This window comes from Bos taurus, chromosome 18 (assembly GCF_002263795.3).
Source record: "Bos taurus isolate L1 Dominette 01449 registration number 42190680 breed Hereford chromosome 18, ARS-UCD2.0, whole genome shotgun sequence".
Lineage (NCBI taxonomy): Eukaryota > Metazoa > Chordata > Mammalia > Artiodactyla > Bovidae > Bos > Bos taurus.
The window spans coordinates 60,271,978-60,294,946 of NC_037345.1; the positions used below are offsets into that span (position 1 = coordinate 60,271,978).

General features: G+C 42.6%; 1 protein-coding gene and 1 pseudogene across 1 annotated transcript in view; both read right to left on the reverse strand.

Moving 5' to 3' along the window:
* Window positions 1-15,962, reverse strand: LOC112442370 (zinc finger protein 286A-like; annotated as a pseudogene).
* LOC616720 (zinc finger protein 420-like) overlaps window positions 5,807-22,969 on the reverse strand; it is a 25,775-nt gene continuing 8,612 nt past the window's right edge. The window contains 4 exon segments of the mRNA XM_059877235.1: window positions 5,807-6,346; window positions 8,404-8,529; window positions 14,226-19,378; window positions 19,381-20,954. Of these exon segments, the coding sequence (XP_059733218.1) occupies window positions 19,262-19,378; window positions 19,381-20,954 (1,691 nt within the window). The 3' untranslated portion in view covers window positions 5,807-6,346; window positions 8,404-8,529; window positions 14,226-19,261.

A 22,969-nucleotide genomic window follows, 5' to 3' on the forward strand; every position in this document is an offset into this window, starting at 1 on the left:
GCTCTCATGCTTTCTGATGTATGTTTAAGACAAACCTCTTCCATCACTTGTTTCATTACTAGGGCTTGTCTCCAGTGTGTGCTCTCAGGTGTTGAGTGAGATCACTGCTCTGACTAAAGGCTGTGCCACATTGCTTACATTTGTAAGGTTTCTCTCCAGTATGAATTTGCTGATATTTAGAAAAATTTGAGCTCTGGCTAAGGCTTTGCCACCTTCTTTGCATTTGCATGGTTTCTCCCCAGTATGAATCCTCTGATGTTGGGAAAGACCTGAGCTATTGGTAACGGCTTTGCCACATTCTGTACGTTTCTAAGGTTTCTTCCAAGTATGAGTTCGCTGATGTTCAGTAAGATTTGAGAAACGGATAAAGGTTTTGCCACATTCCATACATTTGTAAGGTATATCTCCACTACGAATTCACTGATGTTGAGAAAAACTTGACATCTGGTGGACGGCTTTGAAGCAATCCTTACATTTAGAAGTTTTCTCTCCAGTATAAATTCGCTGATGTTAAGTAAGATTTGAGTTCTGATAAAAGGCTTTGCCACACTTTGCACATTTATAAGGTTTCTCCCCAGTATGATTTGCTGATGTCGATTAAGATTTGAGCAATAGATAAACACTTTGCCTCACTCCTTACATTTATAAGTTTATAAGATTTCTGGCCAGTATGGATTCACTGATGGTGCCTAAGATGTGAACTGTTACTAAAGGCTTTGCCAAATTGTACAATTGAAATGTTTCCGATCTGCATGAATCATCCAATTGCTACTTAGATTGGATGAGTGAGTAAAGACTTTTATACATTCCTTACACTTGTTTTCTTTTTGTGGATTCGGAATAGTCTGCTGTTCAATAAGTTCTGAAGACTGATTAGAAACTTTACCATATTCACTACAATTATAAGTCTTCTCTCCAATATGAGTATCTTTATAGAAAGACCTGATATTTGATAAATGGAGCATCATAGTTACTCAGAAATGTGCACAGTTTTATTAGGACTCTCAAGAAATGAAACAGCAACCAGTTCATGCAGGTTGTCACAAGCCAAGAAGAGCATTTTAGTTCTCACTGTGAAAGAGAAAGGTAATCACCAGACAAGATTTCGTCATGGTTTAACAGGAAGAAGGCAGCAGGTGATAGCCATCTATGACAGAAACAGAAATAAATCCACACTTCTCCAAAATCATTTCCAATGAAGCAGATCTTCCAAAAACACATGACAAAGAATGACTTCTTCACTGATGCTTGGACCTCTCACCTGAGTCATTGGCTCCATCCATTCACACGTACCTGGGTACATGGCCATTGTCTCCATTCTGCTTATATTCCTGGGATCCTTCATTTGCTCCAGAAAAGTGACCAGGTCCACCTTAGAAACCACAAGACCTGTTAATCAGAGAACAGAATATTTGTTTTGCTAGAGATTCATCACTTTTCAATCTAATATGTATCCAGGTGAGAAGAGAATGCATGGTAGGATGTTAAGACAGCCTAGAAAAAGATTTCCTCAAATACTTCCTATAGTTCTCTAACATCATGGTAGAGAGCACCCCTGAGTTGGGTCTTGGTCTTTGCCTGGCGTTGTTCTGTGCACAAGTCACACAAGTAGCATTGATCTGCACACACAGGGCTGGGAGCTTAGGAACAAAATAGCAGTGGCCCAGTAAGCTCTCCAGCACAGTTTTTCCTAAACGAGTTTTCTCATGATGTTTTACCAGCTGGATTTCTGTATTGCTGGAGACAGAGTCTTTGATCTGGGAGCTCCAGCAGCCCTCCTTTTATTCTTCCCTCATTTAGCGCCCACTGAACTTCTTCCTTGGTATACCTTGGGGATGGAGGTAATTCTGGTGCGAAGAGAACCTTAAAGATTGCCTCGGGGCCCACTGTGGGACTCGGTTGGATTGCCACCTCCTTGGCTGCCTAATCGCTGTCCGATTCCCATTGCTGACTGGATCAATTCCTTGCTGATGTAAAGCTGGCCTTTACAATGGATGACTGCCACTTGGGAAGGCTTCCAGACTGCTTCTAACAGCTGAAGATTTCTTTTTTTTTTTAAAATCTCCTTTCCCTCTGCTGTCAATAGTCCCCTTTCTTTATAAATGGCTCCATATACAGGTAAAGAAGCAAAGGCGTAATGTGCCTCGGTATAGATGTTGACTCCTTTCCCTTCGGCGTGCCATAGTGCCTGGGAGAGTGCCCATAGCTTAGCCCGAGGTGGTGACCACCCTTGTGGCAGGCCTCAGCCTTCACTATCTCATCAGTTGTTGTTATGCCAGAGCCTGCTTTGTGCTGCCCATCTTGGATGATACTGCTTCCGTCAGTGAACAGTTCCAGTTCTGGGTTCTAGAAGGGAATGCCCATCAGGTGCAGCCTGCTCGAGTAAATCTCATCTATGAACTCCTCACAGTTATGATCGGGGTTTCTGCTTCTGTAGGTAAAAATTGGTGGGTTGCAGTGTCCACACAGTCTTGAGCTGGACCCGTGAGTTTCTGCAAAGCAGTTCTTGATAGTGAATCGTCCTGGAGTTGGCCAGCCACTTATGTTCCCTGTTCATCAGGGCAGTAACAGCATGGGGAACCTTTACATTTACACTTTGTCCTAGTGTAAGCTTATCTGCTTCTCTGGCCAGAATCACAGTGGCAGATAATGCTCGGAGGCATGGTGGCCGTCCCGTGACCACTGAATCTAGTGGTTTGGACAGGTATGTGACTGGGCGCTACATGGCCCAACTGTTTGTGTGAGGACCCCCAGTGCAGTGTGATTTCCTCATGTACAGAGAGGGTAAAGTCCTTTGTCTCATCTGGCAGCCCTAATGCTGGAGCGCTTGTCAAGAGTCTCATTCACATTCATTTTTCCTCCACCTGGCCACTCTCCTGAGGGAGATTTAAGATTCCTCTTAATATTGACAGGTCGGTACAAACTCCCAAACTGGACCAGCCTCATAGGGAGGGATCAGATCCCCAAGAGGCTGGCACATCCTTCCAGCCTCATGAGGTCATCACAGACCCCAGGTTTTGGGCCCTCTCAGTCTCCGAAGGCCATGGACTGTGAAGCTCACTTTCACTGCATTCAATCAGCAATCATGCATACACAATCACTCAGAGGTTGTCACAATACCCCCCTCTCCTGAGTCCCCAGGTCTCCCTATCTGATGCTCCCTTCCTGGGAGCTCCAAGGAGGTGATCAGTCTCCTCTTCTACACATTGGATTAAGACCTCCTGACTTGGGACTGGCCCCAGGCCTTTACCTGATCCTGTGGCCATTCCTGGTGAGTTGGTCTGTCCCTTCAATGAGTCTGGTCAGGGCTCAGCCATCCAGAGAGTTAGAGCACCGTTCCAAAAGAGCACAGAGAATACCATCAGGTATCACGCCTCCTTGTTTGTCTCAGGGTCCTCTGCTCTGACCTGGCTGAGCCACCAGTCCGGCAGCTAAAGGGGCCAGTGTGGTTGGAATCTCGCTGGGGTCTCCAGGAATGTTGCAGAAACCAGTACTTGAGAAACTAAGCATCACACTCAGAGAGTTGGAGAACTCAGGTTCATTACACCGGTGGGCCCAGAGGAGTTAACACTCCAAGCTCTGAGCCCTGAACAAAGGGGTTACAGAGTTTTCATACATGGACAGGCATGATTTGCAGGTTTGCAGGGGCTAGGGCGATTCCAAAGGGCAGGACAAGGGTGAGTGAGATAAGCTCCAGTTCCAAGTATTGTGAGTCCCCACTTTTTGAGACCTATGTGATATAGACTTTGCAAGGAGCAAGCTGAGTTACAGAGGCAGAAGGAGCAGGAGATCATGTAAAATTTTGATTTGTTTCTCTTGACCTTCACAGCTTTCTTTGGAAATAAAGCAGGGACAGCAGTGAACATTGGGTTAAAAATGTGTGTGCCTAGACGCTCAGTGATGTCTGAGTCTTTCCGACCCTTTGGACTCTAGCCCACCAGCTCCTCTCTCCATGGGATTTTGCAGGCAAGAATACTGGAGTGGAGTGTCATTTCCTCCTCCAGGGGATATTCCTGACCCAGGGATGACGCCCAGGTCTGTTAGGCCTCCTGCATTGTCACTTAGACTCTTTAGTCCTACTGCCACCTTGGAAGTCCAAAAGTGCACAAGGGAATGGAGAAATGTCTGTGAAAATGATGCCTTAAATGCATACCTGATGACCAACAAAGGAAATAATGATCTGTGTTAAGTACTAAGTGATATAACAAAGGCTAAAAAAAAAAAAGATACACGTGGCCTGAACGTTGAGAGTTAGGTTTTATTTTGTGGAAATGTGAGCCCAGGAGACACAGTGTCAGGTGACTGCAAGACAGCTGAGGAGGCAAGACAGGAGCCACACTATATACAATTTTGCAGCAAGGGGCAGGTAATCTGAATATTAAAAGTGACAATTAATGCAAGGGAAAAACATCTCTCACATGAAGAGATTTAGTGATCGTCTATGTATGGGGCTTCCCTCATAGCTCACTTGGTAAATCACCTGCCTGCAATGCAGGAGACCCGGGTTCAATTCCTGGGTCAGGAAGATCCCCTGGAGAAGGAAATGTCAACCCACTCCAGTATTCTTGCCTGGAGAATCCCACGGACAGAGGAGCCTAGTGGGCTGCAGTCCACGGGGTCGCAAACAGTCGGACACGACTGAGCTCACTTTCACTTTCACTATGTATGGGAAAATGGAAGCATCTGGACTTATTGAAATCATTTCTTTCATATGCATCTAGCTATCTGGGGACAATCCTTCTTCCTTCATTGTTCACATCCTAATTCCAAGGGGACGACAGAAGACCAGAGGTTTAAATGGCATCGCCATCTCAATGGAGATGATTTTGAGCAAACTCCAGATGGTGAAGGAATGGGAAATCTGGCGTGTTACAGTCCATGGGTCTCAAAAGTTGGACAAGAGTGAGTGAGTGAACAACAACAAACATAGAGACACAAGCCCATCATACCCTGACTGCTGAATGGATGAGGGAGCTCACTGATCACTAAGTCACACCCTCTATGAATCAGTATATTCAAGAAACAAAGTCTGAACAAAAATGGCGGATGGCAGCCTCTCACACCACCGCCCACCCCCCCATCCCCACGCCCCAACCAGCCCCAGCTCCTCAGCAGTTACCAAGTAGGAAACAGCTGGTGGCTTCTGAATAGCTGCCTTTGTTTCACCCAGGCTCAGAGATCTGCTTTTAGAAAAGGCTTCTTTAGTGTTAGAGTCAAGATGGCCTGGATGAACAGCAACAACCTCAGATACGCAGATGATTTTACACTACTGGCAGAAAGTGAAGAGGAACTAAAGAGCCTCTTGATGAGGGTGAATGAGGTGAATGAAAAAGCTGGCTGAAAACTCATCATTAAAAAAACTATGATGATGACATCCAGTCCTATCACTTCATAGGAAATAGAGGGAAAAAGTGGAAACAGTGACAGATTTTCTGTTCCTGGGCTTTAACATCACTGTGAACGGTGACGGCAGCCATGAAATCAAAAGATGCTTGCCTCTTTAAGGCTATAACAAACTTAGTGTAGTAAAAAGCAAAGACATCAATTGCTAACAAAAGTCCATCTAGTCTAAACTATGGTCTTTCCAAGTCGTTTGAGATTTGGACCATAGAGAAGGCAGGGCACTGAATAATTGAGGCTTTCAAATTGTGTGCTGGAGAAGACTCTTGAGAGTGTTTTATCATTGAGGAACTAGGGTAAATACACTTAACATATTTAATGTTAGTTCATCTAAAAAACTAATTTTGAAGTAAAATTCAGGTTTGCATTTGCCCATTTAAGGGAGGTGTCTTAAGCAGTGAAGAAATAATTTGAGGATGAAATTTATTAAATCATACATGTAGTTTCCAAGGATTGGAAATTATAGGGTAGAAACAAATAATATCTGTCCTCAGTATTCCCAGAAGTTTGGCAGTTTGTTCACGACTCCACCCACACATTAAGATTTAAAAGGGCTTAATATAGTTACTCAGAAATCCTCACAGTTTTCCCTGAAACCTCCTCAGTGGCTCAGTGGAGAAGCCATCAGGTCATGCCATTTGTCCCAGGCCAAGACAAGAATTCTTGTCCTCACTGTGAATGTGAAAATTAATCACTGCAGAGAAATACATAAATGATAAAAAGAATCAAGAAGGGGTCAAGAGATGACCCTCTATGACAGGGACAGAAATAAACCAAGGCTAATCCAAAATCATTTCCGTTGAAGTAGATCTTCCCAAACCACATGACAAAGTATTGCATCCTCCATCGCTTTCATCTGAGTCATCTGCTCCGTCCACTGACATGTACCTGGGTGTATTGCTGTTTTCTCCATTTGATTTACAGTCCAGGCATCCTTCACTTCATCCTGAAAGATGACCAGATCCAGCTGAGAGAACACAAGACATGTTCATCAGAAAAAGGAATATGTGTTTTGGTGGTGATTCATCTGTTTCCAATCCAGTATGTGTTAAGGTAAGAAGAGAAGTCAAGGTAGAAGGTTAAAATAGCCACCCCCCCCCCCCACACACACACACAAAGAAAAAAAGGATTTCCCCAAAGACTTTATTGAAAGCACCTTTAAAATACAAATGCATAAAATCCAGATTCTGCAATTGTACTCAAGCTCTACTGAGGTTAAAGCAGGTAGAGGAAATCTGATTTTAAGAGGAGGTTGGCGCTATTTGATGCCAGAGAATTTATAGAATCACCACTAGTCCAGAATGAAGGGTATGCAGGTCATGAAGCAACAGTTAGAACCAACACGGAACAATGGACTGGTTTCAAATAGGGAAGGAGGACCTCAGAGCTGTATATTGTCACCCTGTTATTTAACTTCTATGCAGAGTACATTATCCAGCCAAAGCCATGCTGGATGAAGTAGAACCTGAAATTAGGATTGCCAGGAGAAATATCAGATATGCACATGATACCACTCTAGTGGCAGAAAGCGGAAAGGAGCTAAAGAGGCTCTTAATGGGGGTGAAACGGAGAGTGAAAGAAGCTGGCAGAAAACTCAACATTCAGAAAACTAAGATCATGGCATGTAGTCCCATCACTTAGTTCAAATAGATGCCAACACAGAAACAGTGACAGAGGGCTCCAAAATCACTGCGGATGGTGATTTCAGCCCTGAAATTCAAAGACAGTTGCTCCTTGGAAGAAAAGCTATGACCAATCTAGACAGCATATTCAAAAGCAGGATATCACTTTGCACACAAACGTCAAAATGGTCAAAGCTATGGTTTTTCTAGTAGTCACATACGGATGTGATAGTTGGATGATAAAGAAGGCTGAGCGCCAAAGAACTGATAGCTCAAATTGTGGTGTGGGAAAAGGCTCTTAAGAGTCGTTTGGACTCAAGAAGCTGAAACCAGTCAACCATAAGGAAATCAATCCTGAATATTCATAGGAAGGACTGACGCTGAGGCTGAAGCCGCAATACTTTGGTCTCTGTGTGTGCTGAACCAACTCATTGGCAAGATCCTGATGCTGAGAAAGATTGAAAGCAAAAGGAGAAGGGAGTGACAGAGGGTGAGATGGTTGAACAGCTTTGTTGACTCAGTGGAGATGAATTTGAGGAAACTCCAGGCGTTGACGAAGGATAGGGAAGCCTGGCTTGCTGCATTCCATGGGATCCAAGAGTTCCATACAACTTAGCCACTGAATAACAAACAACAAGAATGAAGGCAGAAGAAGCAGTGGTACATAGTACACAATGGAATATTACTCAGCCATAAAGGGGAACGTATTTGAGTCAGTTCTAACGAGGTGGATGAACCTCGAGCCTACTATACAGAGTGAAGTAAGACAGAAAGAGAAATAGAAATATCATATACTAACACATATATATGGAATTTAGAAAAAAACAGTACTGAAGAATTTACTTGCAGGACAGCATTGGAGAAACGGACATAGATAATAGACTTATGGAAATGGGGAGAGGGGAGGAGAGGGTGAGATGTATGGAGAGAGTAACATGGAAACTTACATTACCACATGTAAAAATAGATATCCAAAGGGAATTTGCTGTGCGTGTCAGGAGACTCAAACAGCACAGGGAGTGGGATGGGGAGGGAGATGCGAGGGATATTCAAAAGGGAGGGGATACATGTATACCTATGGCTGTTTCATGTTGAGGTTTGACAGAAAAGAACAAAATTCTGTAAAGCAATTATCCTTCAATTAAAAAGTAAACAAACAAACAAAAAGAATGAAGGCAACAGATTACATCAAGGAAGCAGTAGTTTAGAATAATAATGACTCGTGAAAATTGTCTTTCAAATATCACAAATACTCATTTCCCCCTAGAAAGCAAGGACCTGAAATTATTGGAAGAAGAAAAAGATTTCAGGAGACCGTCTAGAACAAAAGAAGCAAAACCCTGATGGTAGATAAGCGATTCTGGAAGGAAGTCATCCTTACCCAAGGAGGATAGGTTCCTATATTTCTCTACCATCACGTCCCTGTACAATTCCTGCTGACCGAGGTCCAGCATTCCCACTCCTCTTGAGCAAAATCTATGGCCACATCCCAGAATGTCAGCTGTCCCTGAAATACAAAGGAAAGATGCCATGTGGCCATGGGAAGACTTCCTCATGTGACCCAAGATGAAAACAGCAAGTTCAGAGACCTGGTTGTGATTAGTGGTGTGGCTGATGGTACAGAATAATAACATTTTTACACAGTAATATTTTCCACCACATTTCGACCCCACGAAAAGAGGATGAGATATGATCCACAAAGCATTACACAAACTATTGTGATCTGGAAGAGAAATTATAAAATGATCGGATCAACATTGGCATATTAATTTTTGAGTGTCATAAGCCTGTGAAACAGGATAAATTGTCTATCAAGAAAACAGGAGACATTTAAAAAAAGCATACTCTGATTCAAGAGTTTTGGAGTGGGGCCAATGCTCCACATTTTTAACAAGCTTATTGTAACTAGTAATGTGAAGAAAACTGCTCCTTAAATAGCCATTTTGAACTACATGAGCTGCAAAGAAATAGAATAGTAAAGATTCATACTTAAACATTGAATTGTAAGTGTTTTGCACATTTGAGAGGTCTGATAGAATAGTACCCAGGGCAGCTACAACCGTTTGACTTATTTAGTATATATTCTATGTCTTTCTAACAATTTTTTACTGTTGAATGCACCACATAAATAATATAAAATCAACATTGCAGTTCTACCTTTTTGCAAATATTTTGTCAAACATTCATTAAATGGCAGAGCTTGAATTTTGCTTCAGTTTGTGTGACCTAGAATTGAACTAATAAAACACAAATACACAGAGACAACACTAATGAAAGTTTGTAGAAGTTTTAGAGGGACTTTTGTGGTGGTCCATCGTTGGGGTACTTTAGTGGAACGGAACCTGGTGGTCCGGAGTTGATGATAAGAAAGTAAAAGAAGGAAAGAGGCTAATATTCCCTGGGTTACAGAGCAGGCCTCTGCGCTTCAGGGAATCAGCCAGAAAGAGAGAGAAAGAAAGAAGGACATGGGGACCCAAGTCTGGTGGTACAAGGGTGCTTTATTGAATTCCGTGTGAGTATTTATACTGTATTACAACGTAGCTTCTTCAGGTAAAGATCAAAAGACCAGACTTTACAAGTTACCAGGGAAACAGAGCAATAGAGGCCATAAGGCCAAAAGGCAATCCATATCAAAATTCAGTTCAGTTCAGTTCAGTCGCTAGTCGTGTCCCCTAGCTCTTTGCGACCCCGTGAATCACAGCACACCAGGCCTCCCTGTCCATCACCAACTCCCGCAGTTAACGCAAACTCATGTCCATCGAGTGATGCCATCCAGCCATCGCATCCTCTGTCATCCCCTTCTCCTCCTGCCCCCAATCCCTCCCAGCATCAGGGTTTTTTCCAATGAGTCAACTCTTCGCATGAGGTGGCCAAAGTATTGGAGTTTCAGCTTTAGCATCAGTCCTTCCAGTGAACACCCAGGACTGATCTCCTTTAGGATGGACTGGTTGGACCTCCTTGCAGTCCAAGGAACTCTCAAGAGTCTTCTCCAACACCACAGTTCAAAAGCATCAATTCTTCGGGGCTCAGCTTTCTTCAGAGTCCAACTCTTACATCCATACATGACCACTGGAAAAACCATAGCCTTGACTAGACGGACTTTTGTTGGCAAAGTAATATCTCTGCTTTTGGATATGCTATCTAGGTTGGTCATAACTTTCCTTCCAAGGAGTAAGCGTCTTTTAATTTCATGGCCGCAGTCACCATCTGCAGTGATTTTGGAGCCCCCAAAATAAAGTCTGACACTGTTTCCACTGTTTCTCCATCTATTTCCCACGAAGTGATGAGACCAGATGCCATGATCTTAGTTTTCTGAATGCTGAGTTTTAAGCCAACTTTTTCACTCTCCTCTTTGAATTTCATCAAGAGGCTTTTAGGAGCTATCCCACATTGAAGGTCAGGAAGGGTGGCGGTGAGGAGATACCCCTCGTCCAAGGTAAGGAGCAATGGCTGCGCTTTGCTGGAACAGCCGTGAAGAGATACCCACGCCCAAGGTAAGAGAAACCCAACTAAGACGGTAGGTGTTGCAAGAGGTCATCAGAGGGCAAACACACTGAAACCATACTCACAGAAAACTAGTCAATATAATCACACTAGGACGACAGCCTTGTCTAACTCAATGAAACTAAGCCATGCCCGTGGGGCAACCCAAGATGGGCGGGTCACGGTGGAGAGATTTGACAGATTGCGGTCTACTGGAGAAGGGAATGGCAAACCACTTCAGTGTTCCTGCCTTGAGAAGCCCATGAACAGTATGAAAAGGCAAAATGATAGGATACTGAAAGAGAAACTCCCCAGGTCAGTAGGTGCCCAATATGCTACTGGAGATCAGTGGAGAAATAACTCCAGAAAGAATGAAGGGATGGAGCCAAAGCAAAAAGAATACCCAGCTGTGGATGTGACTGGTGATAGAAGCAAGGTCCAATGCTGTAAAGAGCAATATTGCCTAGGAACCTGGAATGTCAGGTCCATGAATCAAGGCAAATTCGAAGTGGTCAAACAAGAGATGGCAAGAGTGAATGTCGACATTCTAGGAATCAGTGAACTGAAATGGACTGGAATGGGTGAATTTAACGCAGATGACCATTATATCTACTACTGTGGGCAGGAATCCCTCAGAAGAAATGGAGTGGCCATCATGGTCAACAAGAGTCCGAAATGCAGTACTTGGATGCAAACTCAAAAACGACAGAATGATCTCTATTCGTTTCCAAAGCAAAACATTCAATATCACAGTAATCCAAGTCTATGCCCCAACCAGTAACGCTGAAGAAGCTGAAGTTGAACGGTTCTATGAAGACCTACAAGACCTTTCAGAACTAACACACAAAAAAGATGTCTTTTTAATTATAGGGGACTGGAATGCAAAAGTAGGAAGTCAAGAAACAACTGGAGTAACAGGCAAATTTGGCCTTGGAATACAGAATGAAGCAGGGCAAAGACTAATAGAGTTTTGCCAAGAAAATGCACTGGTCATAACAAACAGCCTCTTCCAACAACACAAGAGAAGACTGTATACATGGACATCACCAGATGGTCAACACCGAAATCAGATTGATTATATTCTTTGCAGCCAAAGATGGAGAAGCTCTATACAGTCAGCAAAAACAAGCCCAGGGGCTGACTGTGGCTCAGACCATGAACTCCGTATTGCCAAATTCAGACTTAAATTGAAGAAAGTAGGGAAAACCACTAGACCATTCAGGTATGACCTAAATCAAATCCCTTATGATTATACAGTGGAAGTGAGAAATAGATTTAAGGGCCTAGATCTGATAGATAGAGTGCCTGATGAACTATGGAATGAGGTTCGGGACATTGTACAGGAGACAGGGATCAAGACCATCCCCATGGAAAAGAAATGCAAAAAGCAAAATGGCTGTCTGGGGAGGCCTTACAAATAGCTGTGAAAAGAAGAGAAGCGAAAAGCAAAGGAGAAAAGGAAAGATATAGGCATTTGAACGCAGAGTTCCAAAGAATAGCAAGAAGAGATGAGAAAGCCTTCTTCAGTGATCAATGCAAAGAAAGGAGAGGAAAACAACAGAATGGGAAAGACTAGAGATTTCTTCAAGAAAATCAGAGATACCAAAGGAATATTTCATGCGAAGATGAGCTCGATAAAGGACAGAAATGGTATGGACCTAACAGAAGCAAAAGATATTAAGAAGAGATGGCAAGAATACACAGAAGAACGGTACAAAAAAAGATCTTCACGACCCAGATAATCATGATGGTGTGATCACTGACCTAGAGCCAGACATCATGGAATGTGAAGTCAAGTGGGCCTTAGAAAGCATCGCTACGCACAAAGCTAGTGGAGGTGATGGAATTCCAGTTGAGCTATTCCAAATCCTGAAAGATGATGCTGTGAAAGTGCTGCACTCAATATGCCAGCACATTTGGAAAACTCAGCAGTGGCCACAAGACTGGAAAAGGTCAGTTTTCATTCCAATCCCAAAGAAAGGCAATGCCAAAGAATGCTCAAACTACCGCACAATTGCACTCATCTCACACGCTAGTAAACGAATGCTCAAAATTCTCCAAGCCAGGCTTCAGCAATATGTGAACCGTGAACTTCCAGATGTTCAAGCTGGTTTTAGAAAAGGCAGAGGAACCAGAGATCAAATTGCCAACATCCACTGGATCATGGAAAAAGCAAGAGAGTTCCAGAAAAACATCTATTTCTGCTTTATTGACTGTGCCAAAGCCTTTGACTGTGTGGATCACAATAAACTGTGGAAAATTCTTGAAGAGATGGGAATACCAGACCACCTGATCTGCCTCTTGAGAAATGTATATGCAGGTCAGGAAGCAACAGTTAGAACTGGACATGGAACAACATACTGGTTCCAAATAGGAAAAGGAGTACGTCAAGGCTGTATATTGTCACCCTGTTTATTTATCTTATATGCAGAGTACATCATGAGAAACGCTGGGCAGGAAGAAACAGAAGCTGGAATCAAGATTGCCGGGAGAAATATCAATAACCTCAGATATGCAGATGACACCACCCTTATGGGAGAAAGTGAAGAAGAACTCAAAAGCCTCTTGATGAAAGTGAAAGCGGAGAGTGAAAAAGTTGGCTTAAAGCTCAACATTCAGAAAACGAAGATCATGTCATCCGGTCCCACCACTTCATGGGAAATAGATGGGGAAACAGTGGAAACAGAGTCAGACTTTATTTTGGGGGGCTCCAAAATCACTACAGATGGTGACTGCAGCCATGAAATTAAAAGACACTTACTCCTTGGAAGGAAAGTTATGACCAACCTAGATAGCATATTCAAAAGCAGAGACATTACTTTGCCAACAAAGGTCCGTCTAGTCAAGGCTATGGTTTTTCCTGTGGTCATGCATGGATGTGAGAGTTGGACTACAAAGAAGGCTGAGACCCGAAGAATTGATGCTTTTGAACTGTGGTGTTGGAGCAGACTCTTGAGAGTCCCTTGGACTGCAAGGAGATCCAACCAGTCCATTCTGAAGGAGATCAGCCCTGGGATTTCTTTGGAAGGAATGATGCTAAAGCTGAAACTCCAGTACTTTGGCCACCTCATGCGAAGAGTTGACTCATTGGAAAAGACTCTGATGCTGGGACGGATTGGGGGCAGGAGGAGAAGGGGATGACAGAGGATGAGATGGCTGGATGGCATCGCTGACTCGATGGACGTGAGTCTCATTGAAGCCTGGGAGTTGGTGATGAACAAGGAGGCTTGGTGTGCTGCAATTCATGGAGTCGCAAAGAGTCGGACACGACTGAGCAACTGATCCTATCTGATCTGATGTGATCACTTTCTATCCATATCAAAGTGAAAGTGAAAGTGAAGTCACTCCGTCCTTTCCCACTCTTTGTGACTCTGTCGACTGTAACACAGTAGGCTCCTCAGTCCATGGGATTCTCCAGGCAAGAATACTGGAGTGGGTTGCCATTGCCATCTCCAGGATCCATATCAAAAGAGGGTCTTAAATAATCCCTTTCACCAAATGGAAAAGCTAATGAAGGAAATCCTCTGTAAGCATCCCATCTCTATTATATCAGTCCTGGGAGTGGCTTGTCACTCCTCTCCTCCTGAGAGGAACTGAAAAGGAACAGAGGGCTCAAGAGAGATAGGAAAGGGCACACAGGACTCCTACTGTGAAACATTCCCTGACAGTCCATGACTAAGACCTCAGCTCCCAAGGCAGGGGGATGGGTTCAATACCTACTTAGAGAAATAGATTCCACACCGCACAGCTAAAGTTTTCCAGTGTCAACAAAATCTCCCACATGGCTCCAAGATCCTGCGTGCTACAACTAAGACACAACCGGGGCAAACAAATAAATTAGTGTATTTTTCAAAAGAACTTTATATAACTTGGGAGAATACCAAAACAAGAAAAAAAATCATCAAATAATTTCAACATTTTTCTGCACACAGGGATACATTAAAATGAGATTATACTTACTAAGAATATTAAAGCTCTTCATGTCAATAAAATCAAGATCATTTTTAAAGGGTTAATATATATACATGTACTTGTGGATGATATTCTTTGTACATTTTAGATTCATTTACGGTGGAAACATACACAGCAGTATAAGATAAATTACGACTATTGGTTCTGAAGCTTTTCTTTCTTGAAAAACTGTATCATTTGTGTTGAGCTTTATCTTTCAACACAGTGGAAAACAGATTAGCTCCATTATGATTGCTGTAAATATTTAAAAATATACAAACAGGTGGTAAGAAGACTGTCTGTGATTTGAGCCTGGAGTGCTCTGGAAACATCACACTTGGGCTTGAGTGATCAATTCGCCTACCCCGAAAACCCACTATCTATAATTAACACAATGAGTGTTCATTCTCAGAAGCAAAGAGGAACCAAGAAGATGGGAATTTTCTCCATTAACTATGAGCATTTCCACACATTCCTTCTTCCTTTTTTCCACAACCTTGTTTAAAGAGAGAGGGAAGTATGAACTTCATAGTCTCATGATGTCAGTGATGTCTCCAGAACCAGTGGGCATCAGATGTCACGGTGTAAATGAATCACATGAAAGATGCACAATCACTGCCTGGGCATTCTGGAATTAACAATGAAATAAATTATAACTTGAATCTAACATTTAAAACTGTCAATTTTATGCAAATTTCATTTCACATATACTTCCCCTGTTTAGTATCCTAATAATGCATTTAAGTAGTAAGACTCAGCAATGCAAAGGACAGCATCTCCTAGCTTGCTTTTTATTTCTGAAAATTTTCGGAAAAACTGTGAACCTCTGAGTTGAGTCACTGGGCTTCCCAGCTGGCTCAGTGGTAAAGAATCTGCCTACCAATGCTGGAGATGTGGCTTCAGTCTCGGGGTGGAAAGAATCCCTGGGATGAGGAAATGGGAACCCACTGCAAAATTCTTGCCTGGAAAATCCCATGGACAGAAGAGAGTTGGTTCTATGTATAATGGCATTTTCAAACTCTGTTTTAAATATCTATATTGCACCCAGGTGCTAAGTCATCACTGCATTTCCGAACGTCCCTAAAATCCCAACACCAAACCACATCCCAGTGGGAGTGAGAATAGGAGTGACTCCCTATGCTGATCTCTCACAAAAAGAATAGTTTCAACAGTTGAAAGTCGCTGATTCACGTTGAGAATTCATCATGTTCCATAGAAAGCAAGGATGCAGACAATGGAGCAAAGGCTCTGGGACACAAGGAAGTCTAACGGGCTGGTCTTCACTATGATAAGAAGAAATGGGACGAAATAAGGTGATGAGATACCCGGGAAGAAAAACTAGGAGCAGAAAGCTAAAGGCTTGCAGATTCTCATTTGGGCATTTCAGGAGGAAAAGCAGATGCAGCCCCAGACCCAGGACAGGATATTTACCTGAGAAGTTGCCATTTCCTCCTCTTCTTCCTCCTGCTCTGTCTTCTCTGGGGATGTTACGCTGCAAATGCACATCTGCGGCTTGAGAAAATACCATTGAGGGCATCACAACAGCTCTTTAACCTGCAACCAATGCTCCTACAGACAGAAGGGCCTTGGAAAGCTGAGAAGACCGACCTCTCCTGTCCTCTGTCTCAGGAGAGATTTGGGAACAATCAATTCCTACCTGGAGACCAGCCTGTGAACTTATTTCTGGATTGTTCTCTCCCCATAGAGAGCTCCTAACACTCCCCTCACACAGATAATGTGAGCTGATGCCGGAAGCCGGTGTGAGGACATCCACCCATGGCAAAGGTCATGAGGAAGGAGGCTTGACAAACGCAAAGGTGGGATCGAGCCTCAGGAGTCCCTCTGGAAATTCTAGAGCATCTACCCCCAAAACCAGAGTCTGCCTACTTTACTACTTTGTGCTCTCACCTACACCTCTGACTTTAAGGGGGGCTGTCCCCCACCACCTCTTTCGGAGGAGTTAACTTAGAGCTCCAGTTAATAATAATTCCTGGGCGTGATAGGAGTGTTTCAACCTACAAACTTCTCTGAAGGTTCTTTAGCCTGCCTGACAGGCTTGTCTGGCCGCATGTGATTGCTCACAGCCTCCCAACCGTGAGAGGCATGAGATGCTTTAAACCTTCTAAAAACAGGTTCTTTAGAGAAGTTAGAAAACTATTAGTATAAGTATAGTGGGCTGATTAGAAATTGTATTGGTGAAGGGTTTTTCATTTGTTGAGCCAATGTTTACTGCTAAGTCTCCACATCCCCTGCCCTTACACACATTAATGAATATATAGAAGAAATAAGTATTAACCTTTTATATTAATCACATTAGACCTTAGGCTAAGTAAATTCTTTCCTTAATTAAAACCCACTACACTCTCACCCTATAGGAATGTAACTTTATTTGGGTGGCATCTGTAAGAAAAATCACCCCTGGAGAAATAAGTGTTGACTGACTGCTGTCACAAGGAGAGGGTCATAAATTGTCAGCAGGCCCCCTGGCCAGAAGATGATGTAACACCCCTAAGACCTCTGTATACATCTGTATGAAGCACCTGGCTTTAATAAAAGTCAGGACTGCTGTCCCCACGTGACTTTTGTGTAACATCTCAGTGTATAAAAACAGACCCTGGAAAATAAAGAATGGGATCAGTTACTTGAAAGACTGGTCTCCCCATGTCTCTCTCTCAAACTCTGGCTGAGTTTCCATCTGGAGCGCGGAGCCCGCCATGTTTACTAATTTTGCCTGGGCTTCTAAGATCTGACCAGGGAGGCCTTAGTGTATCCTCTCCTTTGGGAGGACGGAAGGATGCCTGTGGCCTACATAAGTGGTGCAAACTTCTTGTCTTGAAGTTTTATTGGTTTCCCGCGTAAACCAAGCTACTCAGCCTCTTTTCTCCACTGAATATTCCTGCTGAGCTATTCTCATTCTATTACTCTTTACATCTCTCATTAATATTTAATTAAAGCTGTTGTATCCTGAATACCAAAGCCATCTCCCCTTCGAACTCCCTGGATCAGCCGGGGCTGGACCTCGGCATGAGCTGACTGACTTTCCCTGTCCAAATCCAGCTAGACCAACCCTGTTGCCTCTCCATGGACGAAGCCAGGGCTCAGCTCTCACAGATGGATCAGGAGGCACTTCCTTAATCCGGGCCTCTGCTTAGAATCCCCTGGAGCACTTCCTAGACACCACAGTGATGCTCCCACAGGACCAACATAGAACTGTTGGGAGGGCATCAGTGAGGTCAGTTCCTGACACTGGTCATGTGATCCTGATGGGAAACCAGATGGAAACCATTTGGCTAAAGATTCTTTCTGAACCATTTCAATGAATACAATCCCTGGTGGTCAGGTCAACACTCCAAGAAGTTATCAATCTGCAGGTCTACAGTGTGGCCGTTAATGGAGTCCTCAGCAAATCCCATTTTTTTCCTGATGTTTCTTCTCCCAAACCAACGTTCAGGAGTCCTGAGCTCAAAGCCTCACACTCACCACACCTAAGACCTCTCTGTAGGGGAGGATTTCGGGCAGAAATTTCTGAGAGCTCAAAGCTAGCATCAGCCAGAGAAAACACCAGTTCTTACAGTTTAGCCTGTAGAAGTTATGCTGGGTGAGGTGCTCTGGGCTCGCTAGGGTGAGTGTGAATTAATCCATTCAAGCCAAAACAACAAATCCGGTGAGCACTGTGAGGGTGTCATTGAACGGGGGCATGTAAAGTAGACCCTGGGGTCAGCAAGACTGTTGATCGCAAGGAAGGTGGTCATCTAAAGCAGGTGCTCACAGGACTGGCTTTTGTGAGTTCAAGAAACCACATGCTGCCTGCTGCCCAGACATATGCTGAGGCAGCAACAGCATGGACCAGTTTAGGGAAATTGTCAACAATACTCATTTTTTGATATAAGGATATGAGATTTGTGACTTTTACAGCTTACCAGACAAAGCCTAGGAAGCACTTAGGAAGCATGGTATACACTAATTTCACGCCTCTTCCAGGAAGACTTTCTAATACGTTTGTGGGTTATCACAGAAGCTGTCTTCATTTCAACATTGTCAAGTAATACTCATGACTTGTGTTGCTATGATAAAGATACATCAATATTGCAGTGAACTCTCATTGTGTTTTTCTTACAAATCAAGGATATTACTATTGAAACTTTTAAACCAACTTCTATCTTACTTTAATACATGGAAGATTAAATGATCACTTACATCATGGCAACTTCCAGATATTTCACATCAATGCCAAACACCTCCGTTTAGATGGTCATTGTTCATTTTACATTATGGTATCCTTCATCTTCTAATGGAGGATAGATAGAAATGGTTGCAACACAATATAAAAAGGCTAATCTTAAATAAACCATTAAAAAAACTACGTTTCCAATCATAGTAGAAAGCTTAGTATGTATTGAGTGTTGAATTACATTCACATAAAAGAATCTAAAATCACGTCATTCTAAACAAGCATACAGATAGCAATCCACTCCAGTACTATTGCCTGGAAAATCCCATAGACACAGGAGCCTGGTAGGCTACAGTCTATGGGGTTGCAAAGTTGGACACGACTGAGCGACTTTACTTTTGCTTTCATACATACATTGCTACGAATTGTAACTTTCTAACCATCAACCTTCATCTCACGATTCTTGCTAATATGTCCATTTTCTATGTGTTTTAACTATGGAGTACTCCCTACAGTCATTGTACTTCAGAGAAACTTCTGAGAACAAGATTGATGAAATGCCTTCTATTATGCAATCTCTGATATTTATCTCCATTTAACTTTTGATTAAATACTTTTCTACATATTGGTTACATCATTTCCATTGGTTTCTTATATAAACTCTTGTGTTTTCTGATGCATGTTTAGGGCAAATCTCTTCCATCACTTGTTCCATTACTAGAGTTTCTTTCCAGTGTGTGTTCTCAGATGTATAGTGAGATGACCACTCCGACTAAAGGCTTTGCCACATTCAGTACATTTATATGGTCTCTCTCCAGTATGCATGTGCCAATGTTCAGTAAGATTATAACGTGTAATAAAGGCCTTGCCACATTCTGTACATTTATAACGTCTATCCCCGGTATGAATTTGGTGATGTTGAGTAAAGGCCGAACTCCTAATAAAGGCTTTGCCACATTCTTTACATTTGTATGGTTTCTCCCCAGTATGGATTCGATGATGCTGAGAAAGAACTGAGAAATGATGAAAGGCTTTGTTACATTCTTTACACATATAAGGCTTCTCTCCAGTATGGATTCGCTGATGATGGGTTAGATCTGAGTAACAGATAAAGGCTTTGCTACATTCTGTACATTTATAAGGTTTCTCTCCAGTATGAATTAGCTGATGTCGAGTAAGAAATGAGGAACGACGAAAGGCTTTGTTACATTCTTTACATATATAAAGTTTCTCTCCAGTATGAATTCGCTGATGTTCAATACGGTCTGAGTTGCAAGTAAAGGCTTTGCTACATTCTGTACATTTATAAGGTTTCTCTCCAGTATGAATTCGCTGATGTTCAGTAAGGCGTGAGTTGTAAGTAAAGGCTTTGCTACATTCTGTACATTTATAAGGTTTCTCTCCAGTATGAATTTGCTGATGTTCAATAAGGGCTGAGTTGCAAGTAAAGGCTTTGCTACATTCTGTACATTTATAAGGTTTCTCTCCAGTATGAATTCGCCGATGTTGAATAAGAAGTGAGTTGTAAGTAAAGGCTTTGCTACATTCTGTACATTTATGAGGTTTCTCTCCACTATGAATTCGCCGATGTTGAATAAGGCTTGAGTTGTAAGTAAAGGCTTTGCTACATTCTGTACATTTATAAGGTTTCTCTCCAGTATGAATTCGCCGATGTTGAATAAGAAGTGAGTTGTAAATAAAGGCTTTGCTACATTCTGTACATTTATAAGGTTTCTCTCCAGTATGAATTCGCCGATGTTGAATAAGGCTTGAGTTGTAAGTAAAGGCTTTGCTACATTCTGTACATTTATAAGGTTTCTCTCCACTATGAATTCGCCGATGCTTAATAAGAAGTGAGTTGTAAATAAAGGCTTTGCTACATTCTGTACATTTATAAGGTTTCTCTCCAGCATGAATTTGCTGATGTTCAATAAGCCTTGAGTTGTAAGTAAAGGCTTTGCCACATTCTGTACATTTATAAGGTTTCTCTCCTGTATGAATTTGCTGATGTTGAATAAGAAGTGAATTGTAAGTAAAGGCTTTGCTACATTCTGTACATTTATAAGGTTTCTCTCCAGCATGAATTCGCTGATGTTTAATAAGGCTTGAGTTGTATGTAAAGGCTTTGCCACATACTGTACATTTATAAGGTTTCTCTCCAGTGTGAATTCGCTGATGTTGAGTAAGGAATGAGGAACGACGAAAGGCTTTGTTACAATCTTTACATATATAAGGTTTCTCTCCAGCATGAATTCGCTGATGTTGAGTAAGAAGTGAGTGACAGTTAAATGCTGTGCAACATTCTGTACATTTGAAAGGTTTCCTTCCTGTATGAATTCTCCTATGTCTACTTAGATTGGATGACTTACTAAACACTTTCTCACATATCTTACACTTGTTTTCTTCCTGTGGATTCTGAACAGCGTCCTGTTGAGTAAGTTCTGAACAGTGATTAGAAACCTTACCATATTGACCACAAGTCCTCTCTCCAGTACAAGTACTCTTATCTAGAGAAAAACCTGACATTTGATCAAAGGTATTTCTACATTTATTACTTTTAGAATCCTTGTTTGAAGATTCAGGTCCCTGAGGTTTCTTAAGGTTTGAGTCTCCTTCAACTGTGTACCTAGCTTCACTGCCTGAATATCTTCTCAGTCCGCCATAAATACTCTTGTAATTATTGGAGCTGGGGCTCTTACTTAAGGTCTGACTCATTTTATTATACATGGAAAGTTGTTGTGTATTAACCATATCACAATATGTATTGAACAATGATGGTTGGATTGCATCTCTTCCATTATCATCAACATTATACATCTTGGAATGGATAGAAGATATCTGTTGGGGGAAGAATAATGATCCCCTGCTCATGGATCCCTCAAATTGCTTAGATTGTGAGTTTTCACACTCATTGTTAAATTGTAGGTGTTCAGACATGCTTGAATGTATATTTACTCGAAGCCTATGTTCAGAATTGTCTGAATGAGTATTTGCAGTAGAGACTAGATTACCTTCCAGATTTTCCACGTTTTCTTTTAGAGAACACGTATGTTTCATAAAAGGATGGAAATCTTTTGTTAAACACTTACACTTCTCGGCAGATATTGAAGATTGAAGTTGCTGTTTTTCCCAATTTGACTCACGTTGCTCATTTCTTTTTGCAGTAATGTAGCATTATGTGTAACTGTCTCCATTTCTTTATGTCCATATAAACATCCTCTCTGTCTTTCATATACCCTGGTAAATTCCCAATCTGTCATTAAATTTAAGTTTCTGAGGTGAAATGTTTGATATATTCCTAGGTTTGCTTTTGGGAATACATCTTCTAAAGCTGGATTCTTTGTCCTCAAATCCTGGGTGTCTTGTGGAGACATAGCTGAAAGATACCAAATAACAAGTAATTTTACCTGCTATTCTCAGTGAATATCTTTAAAGATTTAGAGAAAATTGATGATCACAGCTAGTTTAAAAATAAAATAGAGATGGAAGGATCAAGATGCCAGAGGCTTAGGCAGATGTGGAGCTCATCTCTCTCTCCACAAATGAATGAGAAATGGAACAATTCCCAGAGAGCCCAGCTAAACACTAGCAGAGGCCCTTGGAAATCTGAAAGGACAAGAAAGATTCCTGCTCTGCAGGGTAGGACAAAAGAAAGAAGAAGGAAAAAGAAGAGAGGTAGTGGGTTGGGGCCTGCAACCCTGCGGGGAGATGAAAGTGAGGAGATCTCCATATCCGAGGAAGCCCCTCACTCGGGCAGCTCAGTTTGGATAGAAGGACAGCCTCATTCTCTGTGGGAAGAGAACATGGCAAACAGTGTGTGGCAGCAGGACAGAGTGAGACCTGCACACAGGGTACTGACCCCAGCCCTGCCCACCCAGCCTTAGAGGCATGTCCAGCAATGCAGACAAGTGCTGGGTGCTGAAATGTGGGGTTTGGAGAGCAGAGCCAGGCTGAGGACTGCGGTTTGCTGTGAGGAGACATCCTGAGGGGACGGGAGTGAAGGAGGAGGTCTATAAACGGCATGCTTGTGGAGGAAGCATGAACCACCACAGAGAGAGTGTCCTTGTTAAGTGATGCCCAGGGAATGAGCCCGCTGCATCCCTTGTCCCTTGTGCCTGCCCCTGCTAGCCAAGGACTAGGAAGAACTCTACCCAGCCTGGGGTCTTTTGAGCCCCCCGCCATGGCCTCCCCCATCAACCTCCTCCACAATCAGCAGAATCCTGAGTTCTGGGGCAGCCTCAGGAGAAGACACCTGTGAGTTGGCCACACGCACAGATGGAGCAGAAAGCACAGGTGAATGCCAGCAATAAAGAAGAAAAGCTGAAAACTCTCCTTGCAGCAA